The sequence below is a fragment of the Triticum urartu genome, chromosome 1A (assembly GCF_056163025.1).
Source record: "Triticum urartu cultivar PI428250 chromosome 1A, HENAU_Tu73, whole genome shotgun sequence".
NCBI classification, from domain to species: Eukaryota; Viridiplantae; Streptophyta; class Magnoliopsida; order Poales; family Poaceae; genus Triticum; species Triticum urartu.
This window is the reverse complement of record NC_141873.1, coordinates 123,143,616-123,154,147: the sequence shown is the minus strand read 5'-3', so window position 1 is coordinate 123,154,147 and position 10,532 is coordinate 123,143,616. Positions and strand designations below refer to the sequence as shown.

General features: G+C 44.4%; 1 protein-coding gene across 1 annotated transcript; it reads left to right on the top strand.

Moving 5' to 3' along the window:
- Nucleotides 1–6,565: 6,565 nt before the first annotated feature.
- On the top strand, nucleotides 6,566–9,389 carry LOC125555278 (thioredoxin H4-2). The gene is made up of 5 exons (XM_048718356.2): nucleotides 6,566–7,040; nucleotides 7,508–7,584; nucleotides 7,676–7,789; nucleotides 8,457–8,579; nucleotides 9,041–9,389. The coding sequence occupies exons 2-5, from the start codon at nucleotides 7,564–7,566 to the stop codon at nucleotides 9,176–9,178; spliced, it is 396 nt and encodes a 131-aa protein (XP_048574313.1). The 5' UTR covers nucleotides 6,566–7,040; nucleotides 7,508–7,563; the 3' UTR covers nucleotides 9,179–9,389.
- The last annotated feature ends 1,143 nt before the right edge of the window (nucleotides 9,390–10,532 follow it).

Below are 10,532 nucleotides of genomic sequence, written 5' to 3'. Positions count from 1 at the left end.
TTAGGAAAACCGTGATATGAGAAGAATTAAGGAGACACAAAAGATCAAGCTTGGGGATGCCCAAGGCATCCCATGATAATATTTCAAGAAGTCTCAAGCATCTAAGCTTGGGGATGCCCCAGTAGGCATCCCGCCTTTCTTCTTTAACAATTATCGGTTAGTATCGGTTGAGCCTAAGTTTTTGCTTCTTCACATGATGTGTGATATTCTTGGAATGTCATTTTATTTTGTTTTGCTTGTTGTTTTAATGAAATGCTTAGTTCTGAAAGTTTTTTGAATAAGAGAGAGTCCTCAAATAGCCACCTATTTACTTAACTACTCGCTTGATCTTCACTTATATCTTTTTGGAGTAGCTCATCATTTACTCTTGTGCTTCACTTATATCCTATGAGTAAATCGTTGAATGAATTGAATATCATGAAGTTGAAATTATATCATGCCTACTGGTAGCTTCACATTGGGTTTAGAAAGTGAATCTTTTAAGGCTTGACAATCACAATATTGGTCATACAAGCAATTCATGAATAATTAGTATAAGGAAGAGAACTTTCACATGCAAATACACTATCATGGAAATATTTTGTGATTGTGAGCCCCCATCAAAATATTATATGAAAAAATTGTTGACGTTGGACAAACAAGACAACGTAATGGTTTATGTTTGTTCATATTCACATAGAAGTTATATTGTGATAGATCCTTCAACATGTGGTGCTTGCCCCCCCCCATCTTTGCTAGCCGAAAATTCTGCACCAAGTAGAGAAACTACTTGTGCATTCAAAAACCCTTAAACCCAAATCTTATTTTCAAGAGTCCGCCATACCTACCTAAGGATCGAGCAAGATTCTTCAAGTAAGTTGTCATCGGTGCAATAAGGCAATAAAAATTGCTTCTAAAAGTGTTAGATCATTTAGTGTAAGAGAAAATTGAGTGTTGTATGAACTTGTGATGGCAAAGAATAAAATCGACAGACTGCATAATAAAGCTTGCTATCATAAGGGGCAATAGAACCTGGCGTTATTTTGCACTAAGGGGTTGAGCATACAAACAAATAAGCGCATGGCAACCTCTGCTTCCCACTGCGAAGGGCCTATCTTTTACTTTTATCTATTTACTTTGATGCAAAGAGTCAAAATTCTTCTCTCTATTCCTTTTTTTGGCAAGCATCATGCGGTGAGGAAAGATCTAGGCACATATATCCAGTTGGATATGGGTAGCATGAGTTATTATTGTTGACATCACCCTTGAGGTGAATACGTTGGGAGGCGAAATTATAAGCCCCTATCTTTCTATGTGTCCAGTTGAAACGTTTTGCTCATGTGTATGCGATGAGTGTTAGCAATCATAGAAGACTATATGATGGTTGAATATGTGGAGCTCTTACTTAAACTCTGTTGAATAAGTTGAATTTGCAATTGCTTGGTGACTGAGAACATAGGTTGTTGAGTTTCAAGAGAATTCATCGTTTGAACCTTAACATGTGAATTGGTTGCTACTTTAACATGAGAAGTTTAATAAGAAAGAGTTGTTGTTATGATGCTAGGAAAAGTGATTGAAATTATCATTGATCAAACTTATGCACTTTGCTAGCATTCACACTTCATAAATTATTTCTTTTATCATTTACCTACTCGAGGACGAGTAGGAATTAAGCTTGGGGATATTGATACGTCTACAACGTATCTATAATTTATGAAGTATTCATGCCATGTTTACAACAATTTTATATGATTTTGATATGATTTGCATGGAACTAACCCGGACTGACGCTGTTTTTAGCAGAACTACCGTGGTGTTGTTTTTTTTTTGCAGAAATGTAAGTTCTCCAAATGAGCTGAAACTTTTTGACAATTTTTTTGGAACAAAAGAGAGCCCCGAAGCTTCGTGGGAGGGCCAGAAGTTCCACGAGGAGGGCACAACCCACCAGGGCGCGGCTGGTGGGTCTGGCTTGCCCAGGTGGGTTGTGCTCACCTCGAGGCCCATCTTCGTGTGAAACAGACGCCAAAAAATCCTATAAATAGAGAAACCATCAAAAATAACCCTAGATTAGAAGTTCCGCCGCTACAGGCCTCTGTAGCCACCGAAAACCAATTTAGACCCCGTTCCAGCACCCTGCTGGAGGGGGGAATCATCTCCGGTGGCCATCTTCACCATCCACGATGAGGAGGGAGTAGTCCACCCTCGGGGCTGAGGGTTTGTACCAGTAGCTATGTGTTTAATCTTTCTCTCTCGTGTTCTTGAGATGGCATGATCTTGATGTATCGCGAGCTTTGTTAATATAGTCGGATCATATGGTGTTTCCCCCTCTCTCTTGTTGTGATGAATTGAGTTTTTCCCTTCGAGATTTCGTGGTTATCGGATTTAATACTTTTATGGATTTGAGAGCACTTGATATATGTCTTGCATATGAATACTCGTGGTGACAATGGGGTATCATATAGATTCACTTGATATGTGTTTTGGCACTCAAGTTGCGGATTCCCGCGGTGACATTGGGGTAATCTATGCATAGGGTTTGATGCACGTTCTCGTCTTTTGTTTCTCCAGTAGAAATATCGGGGCACTCTTTGAAGTTCTTTGTGTTGGATTGAGTATTATGGATCTGAAATTATTTGGTGTTATTTTAGTACGAACTCTTGGATAGATCGACCGGAAAGAATAGCTTCGAGGTGGTTTCGTACCCTACAAACAATTTCTTCGTATGTTCTCCTCTAGATAGGAACTTTGGATTGATTCTTCGTTGCACGTTGAGGGGTGGTTATATGATCCAATTATGTTAGCATTGTTGAGAGATTGCACTAGCGAAAGTACGGACCCTAGGCCACATTTTCAAGCATTGCAATACCGTTTTTGTGCCCGTTTACTTTTTGCTACCTTGCTATTTTTATTTATTCAGATTATAAAAATATATTTCTACCATCCATATTACACTTGTATCACCATCTCTTCGCCGAACTAGTGCACCTATGCAAATTGTCATTGTATTGGGTGTGTTGGGGACACAAGAGATTTCTTGTATTTGATTGCAGGGTCGTTTGAGAGAGACCATCTTCATCCTACACCTCCCACGGATTGATAAACCTTAGGTCATCCACTTGAGGGAAAATTGCGCTTGGAGGCCCAACACGTGTCTACAAGAAAAAAGTTGCGTAGTAGACATCAGCCAGCCACAAGGGGGATACTTTCCCCCCTTGTGTGGCGCCCCCTCCTCCCCTCCCAACCTATATATACTAGAGGATTTCCACCCTTTCGGAACACAAGTTTTGGAGACTCCTTTAGTTGATCTAGTTCTAGTTCTAGTTGGTCCTAGTTGACTAATTAGAGCTAGCCCTAGCCACATATAATCCTCATAATTAGAAGCCCAGTGTGGTTCTAAACTCCTCCCTCTAATTCTTCGACGACAATTAGCTCTGCACGGTGAAACGCCGCCGTATCGTGAAGCCTGTACGATTACAACCAAGTAGAGAGGTCGTGCTTTTGGTCTTCCCTACGACGGCGGTTCACAGGATCATCATCGATGTTTGAGGGACTCCAAGTACGATGTACACCGACTCATCTACTTCCGCTGCACTCCCGGAGTCGGTAATAATCATTAATCACAACCCTTTATGCATCTCCATATTGTTCCTAGGTGATCGTAGGGCGAATTTTTGTGTGTTCTACTTTGTTTCCCAACAGGAACTTGCCGCCTGGCACGAGCTCCTTGAGTGTATTGACATCCAGCCCCTGGTCGTGGATCAGACGCACGGTCGCATCTCCTGGCACCTCGAGTCACCTGGCCGCTTTTCAACTAAATCGCTCTACCAAGCTACCGCGACATCTCCCGGCCCGGAACCCTTGATTCTTGTCTAGGCAATCCGCCTGTTGCTGAAGATTCGTGTCTTCCTTTGGCAATGGATTCGTGGGCGGGCACCTTCAGGGTGGAGGTACTCAAGCGAAATGGCCCCGGGGACATGGTATGCCCGCTTTGCGGGACGGAGGAGGACTCGAACCGCATCTTCTTCACCTACATGCCCACAAAATTCCTCTGGAGCTGCTTTCGCGAGGCAGTCGGCGGTTGGTGGTGTCATACCAATTTCCCCGGCCTATTCAAGGACCTCCAGGCCTCCACGCCGCGCTCCCACCAAATTGGGTGGACGAGTATTGGGGTTCTTGTGTGGGCGCTTTGGACATTCCAGAATAGGCTTGTGATCCAGGGTGCACCTCTCCGATGTGCTACTAACATGATTTTTAAAATGCATGGCTATTTGCAGCTTTGGTGGCCGCTTAGCCGCCTGCAGGATCGGGACGCTATCGACATCTTCATTGCAGTCTTTGTGAGCCGACCTTCCACTTGGCTCCTCCGCTTCCACCACCACCTCCAGAGTTGGATTAGGCACTGTTTGCCTCGGTGTTAGGACCTTCTGGGGGCGCCCCCATTGATTTCGGCCTCCTTTTTCTTTCGTCTAGGGATTATTGAGTTGTGCCCTCAACAGAACTCTATTGTACTTTGTTTGTGTGCTACATGTGTATGTGTGGTGTGAACTTATCTGGTGTACCTTTGTGTCTCTGGTGGTTTGCTTTGTATATAAAGCAGGGTGAAAACCTTTTGCCGTATTAGAGCATCTCCAATAGCTACCATGTAATAAGGTATTTCCCTTTTTTAGACATTTGGGGTCAAAAACTTTGTTCCAGCAATTATCCTTGATGTAATTTTTTTCTCCGATACTTATTGGGCAGCCAAAAAAAATAGCACCAAGTGTTGCAAATATACGACGGTTCGTCTATTGTTGCAAAACCAACATGTCACGCGCGCAACCCCAGCCATCGCTGGACGTTTGAAAGGACCGGTATGGTCGACTAGAGGGGGTCAATAGGCGACTAAAAATTTTAGTCTCTTTTACAATCTTAAGGGATACAACAAGAATACGGTTTATCTAGATATGCAACTCCATGGACAACCTATACACCAAGCTCACAAATAACAACACGATAGAGCTAGCTTGCAACAAGTAAGTGAAGCAAAGAAGCAACAACAAGTGAAGATGAGATATCTCAAAACCCTAATAGCATAGTTGCTTGGTGCTTAGTCATGGTGGTTGCATCCCTCTGACTAGAGCTCCATTGTTGCTGCCGCTTAGCCGCATTCCTCTCCCTCATCTCTTGCACGATGAATATCTCCCCTTCTTCCCCTGCCACGTCGAATGCATCATCACCAACAAGGATCTGATGAGCTTTCAAATACTCGACATACTCTAACTCCCTTAGAAATCACATGTATTATATCAGCCAAACATATCAGAAAAATGAGAACTTTGCCGCAGGACGGGCCAGACCAAATGCCCACATATCAACAAAACAAAGTCATCGAGCAAACTTAAATCGTGTCTGGCACACTTGTAGAACACCCAGCCGTCGTGGTCGTCGGCAGTGGAGAATAGTCAAGGCAAGCGATGAGGGGCACTGCAGTTGACTAGTCGCGAAGACCTGGCCGGATGGAGCTTGAGGAGGACATGGCGGAAGCGGCAGTGGGAAGCGATGACGAGGCTGACACGACGACGACGACGAACGTTTCCTAATTTGGGAGTTATGCATTTGGAGCTTGAGGAGGACAATATGATTAGGTCAGACAAGAGATCGAGACGATCGGGTCCAATCGAACAGGTAGGGTTTTGTTTGGCCAGATATTTTTAAAAAAAGTCCATCTCCCTTTACAATACACACATTTGGTCAATGCCATGCTATCCATGTTGACCGCGCTCAAATGTCACCCTAGACAAATGGTTACAGTGGCCGTATGGAGTCACTTAAGCAACTTTTTTTCGCGAATACACAAAGCTTGTGTATCTTTTCATTGATAGAAGGAATATAATGAATACAGTGAAGGATACAACACATGGCATGGCATGAACGCATGCATGCATGAACATGATGTTCGGAGGAGAGAGACAAATCACATTTCGCTCAAGCAACTTTAGTCACCGTACTTACGGTATTTTGAAATTCAATGACCAAAGTGAGGCACCAAGTCCACTTTAATAACCTCATATGAATTTTCTCTTAAGAAAAACACAGGAATGGCATAACACGTCATCTTCAATCCTATAGGATTAGTCTCACGCAGAAAAAACATAAAAATCTTAATATGAGGTTGGAGCGAATGAAAATTTTGTAGGTAAAACCAGTACAAAGTAATTATGAGAGAAAAATGCCTACGGATCAAACAACCATTGTAGAAAAAATCCTAAGAATTAAAATCCTTTAAAATAGTTTAAAAAATCCTTTGAATCAAAGAGGCCCTTAGTGCTGATTCGATACGTGGCGCACGGTCGATCTAACGGCCAAAAAAACATGAAGACAACCCAAAGAGCATTCGCTGAATACAATATTTTGAATTTTGCATAGCCACAAGGCAGACAACGGCGGGTAGTCTCCGTGCCAGTCCACCGGAGGTGAGGTCTGGTCAGGAGCAACACCAAAGCTCCACGTCGCCGGATCTCCACCAAGGCAAATAGGACCATTTTCCGGCAGCAGAAAAGGCATTTTCTTTCCGTAGGCGCACACGGCACGAGCCGCGCCAGCCAAGTGGTGTGCGACGCGAGACGCGTCACGGGCTCGCTCCCGCCGGCCGGCCGGGAGCGGACGGGCCGGTCGATCCATCCTGGTCGTCGGCGTCGTCGTCGTCGTCGCCTCCAGAAGCACGAGCCCAGCATAGCACGGCCACAGAATATTCCACGTCCCTTCCCTTTGCGCCCCAGCAGCAATAAAAAAGCAAGCCAATCCCCCACCCCTCCTCCTCTTCCTCCGATTAATCAAACCGCGCCGCGGCGGCGGCGAGCGTGCGACCTACGACCACCAGACGACCCAACCGACCCACTGACCCACACCACCGGAGAGCTCTTCCTTTTACGTCAATCAACCGAACCCAGTTAAAGAACCTCTTAATTGCCCGCCAGGAGATCCGCCAGGCTTATCTTCTCCGTCTCCTCCGACCTCACCTCGCCCCCTCGCCCCGCGGCTTCTGGGCTCCTTGGCGCCAAAATCCCCGCTTCCGATCCCAGGTAAATCCTCTCGCTGATCTGGTCGGCTTCGATTTGTCCGATGCGGTTCTTGAGCGCAAATTCGCCTGCAAGATTCTGGTTCTTGATCCGCGAGGGAGCGGAGACAACTGGGTTTTTGTGCGCGGGTGGGTGTGCGGGGGTGCTTTCTTTCCCCCGGCTCCTAGGCTATTATGTTTTTAGTTTACCACATTCAGGTTCTTGTCCGGTTCAAGATAATGGAAGAATTCCGGCCTTACAACTGCAAAGAGATGTAAGCGGTAGTTCCTCGCACCCAGTTGGGATGTGGTGGAGAGAAAAATACTCTCCTTCCCTGTCCAACTGACGACAACTTATCTGTTACTGCTATTTCTTTTATGGAGTATAAATACCTTACTGAAATTATTGTTCGTGCAACGTCTCCATATTTTTCTAGCGTTACAGATACAGCTTCCTTCTGATAGACCATGACATGGTTTACTGTTGTTTAGGCGTTCAGGAAACAAGGGGCCTTTCATTCAGCGATTCCTGCCAGTGTCAGTTCGCCATGGGGGGCTGTGTGGGCAAGGTGAGTTTATGTCTGTTATTGAATGAATCTGTGTTATGTTCTTGAACTCCCAAGTTATTTGTATGTAATCCTTCTGTCCTCTTTTGGCCAGGGTCGTAGCATTGTGGAGGAAAAGCTTGATTTCAAAGGTGGAAATGTGCATGTCATAACAACCAAAGAGGACTGGGACCAGAAGATTGAAGAAGCAAACAAGGATGGGAAAATAGTAAGCAAACTGTCAATTTGTTCAAGGGATTACAGTTATCCTTTGCTTATATTGTTTCGTATGAACTACTTGGTGTTTATGTCTATCAGTTTACACCATATATGAAATGTGAATAGGTCTAAGAAGTCTTTCTCCACACACTAATTCCACTACGCCCCTTGTTAGACTGTAAAATAAGTCCGTTCCTGCAAGAGAACACATTGATGAGAATGTGGAAATGAAGCACAAATTTCTTTGAGAGACCTAAGCAGATAGTATAACCACCTGCTCAAGCAGAAAGTGTGCACATGAAGGTCCTTAGCTGTTGGAGCATAGACTGTAGAAAGCCTGTAGTGATTAGCGTGTTTATTTTCTTAGTTGTGCACTTGAAATCATGGACAGGTTAACTAAACTATTTTCCCGCAAAAGCAGTTTTGTTCAGGGGATGTTTTCCTTAGCAGAGGGAGGTTCCCTGTAACTGTTCTCCCGCTGAAATCCCGGAATGTACACGGGTAGTTGTAGTTATTATGATAGAACATGAAAACCATGCGCTGCAAGCCCAGTGTTTATGTTGACCATTTTATTTTGGGTTGTGAAGTCGAGTGGCAAGATATGTGAACCAACAACTAACAATTCTTGATGCAGTTTGTAGAGTTGCGTCTGATGTACTCATTGATTTCTTTTGTAGGTTGTGGCAAACTTCAGCGCTTCGTGGTGTGGGCCATGCCGTGTCATTGCACCTGTTTATGCTGAGATGTCCAAGACTTACCCTCAACTCATGTTCTTGACAATTGATGTTGATGACCTAATGGTAATTCCATCTTCCATTTGTTTGAATTATTTATTCACTACAGGTTAACATGACCCTAAAAAGTCTAATTGGACAGTTTCTATAACCATTACCATTAAAACCCTGAATAGTTACCGCCGCTTTGTTAAGTCACAAACCTTTCAGCCAAACTTCAAATTATGCAGCACCGTAGCTTCTCATCTTGCCATTTTCTGTTTCGGAGACATATGCAAACAGATAAATACTCCATCTGTATCTTATAAGACGTTTTTAGAGTCCACGACTGTCAAAAAACGTCTTATATTAAGTCACAGAGGGAGTATTTGTTACTGCCAATTGTATGGAGTGTGGTGGAGTGTTTTTTTCATCCTGATAGCTCCGTGAATAACATGTTTGGTTGATAACCCTGTGATTAACAGCAGGTTGTTCTGATGCTTCCAGTGTTGACCCACCTTAGTAATTCTCCTCGTGATGATCTGCAGGATTTCAGCTCAACATGGGACATCCGTGCAACCCCGACGTTCTTCTTCCTCAAAAACGGCCAGCAGATCGACAAGCTCGTCGGAGCCAACAAACCTGAGCTCGAGAAGAAAGTACAAGCTCTTGGTGATGGCAGTTGAACCATGCTACAGAATTAGAACAGAGCCAGCTTGTCATTGCTTATATATCTGTATTGCCATGCTTGTGTGTCTTATGTGTTGCATGATAGTTTCCTGGTGTACAGTTTCCGTGTCTTTTCCGTCTAGACAATGTTTTACAATTTTGCGACACGCATATGCATATGCTGTGAAACTGTAAGATGACCCTGCTGGTAAAATGCTAGTTTTGTGAGTGTCATCTGCTGGGGAGATTGCTTTGCTGGTTGGGCTTCTGTTTCTGTGTTGAGAAAACGTAGACCTTCCTGATATATGTGTTCAGGGCTGCCTCGTGGCTCCATCCAATTGCTTCTTCCCCTTTGATTCGTAGGGTTTTCAGAGAAATGTTCTTAACGATCTTTGTATTCCAATCTCAGTTTATTGTTGATATCTTGTGCTCCGTCTTTTTAAGATGGTGAGTCTAGAGGGTGAGGTTCGAGATTATAGAGCGGATTGCATCAGCGGGAGAGAGGTGTTCATCTCTAAAAGTAGCCGCATTTTGAGCATCCCAAATCTTCCATGAGACTAGAAGGAGAATCAATGGCCAGACAAAAGTGGGCAGCCCCGGTTTGCACAATGAGGACCACAACTCCGACAGTGGCGATGAAACTGGTAGCAGACCAAGAGCGTTCTAGATAGCATCTTTGTATTCCAATCTCAGTTTATTGTTGATATCTTGTGAACACTGGGATTCCAATCACACCGGGATTGTCACTTGTTCATTGCTTATGTATTTTTTTGAAACTGCCGAGGGGAGGATGCCTCCCTACATGAATATATTCAAAAAAAATAGTGACAGATTATAGAGCGGATTGCACCAGCGGGAGAGAGGTGTTCATCTCTAAAAGTAGCCGCATTTCGAGCATCCCAAATCTTCCATGAGACTAGAAGGAGAACCAACAGCCAGACAAAAGTGGGCAGCCCCAGTCTGCATGATGAGGACCACAACTCCGGCAGTGGCGATGAAACTGGTAGCAGACCAAGAGCGTCCCAAATAGCATCAGAGGTTGGACAATTGAAAGACAGGTGAGCCTTGTTTTCTGGCACAGTGGCACCGAGGGCATGATGGGGAGTCGATGATGGTCTTGCGGTGGAGGTTTTCCCTAGTGTTCAGTCTGTCCAGATAGAACAGCCAACCAAACACCTGGACCCTGTTTGGCACTCTAGCGTCCCAAATGTGCATTAGGTTGTGGGATCCACCAACTGGGAGGCAAGGGCGTCGTAGGCCTCCTTTGTCGAGAAAGCATCCCAGTTAAGTAACGAGCGCTGAGCATGGGAGTCTGTCCATTAAGAGTGTGCTGATTTTGGGCATCTTGCAATTGTGGCCAAGTGCAACCTC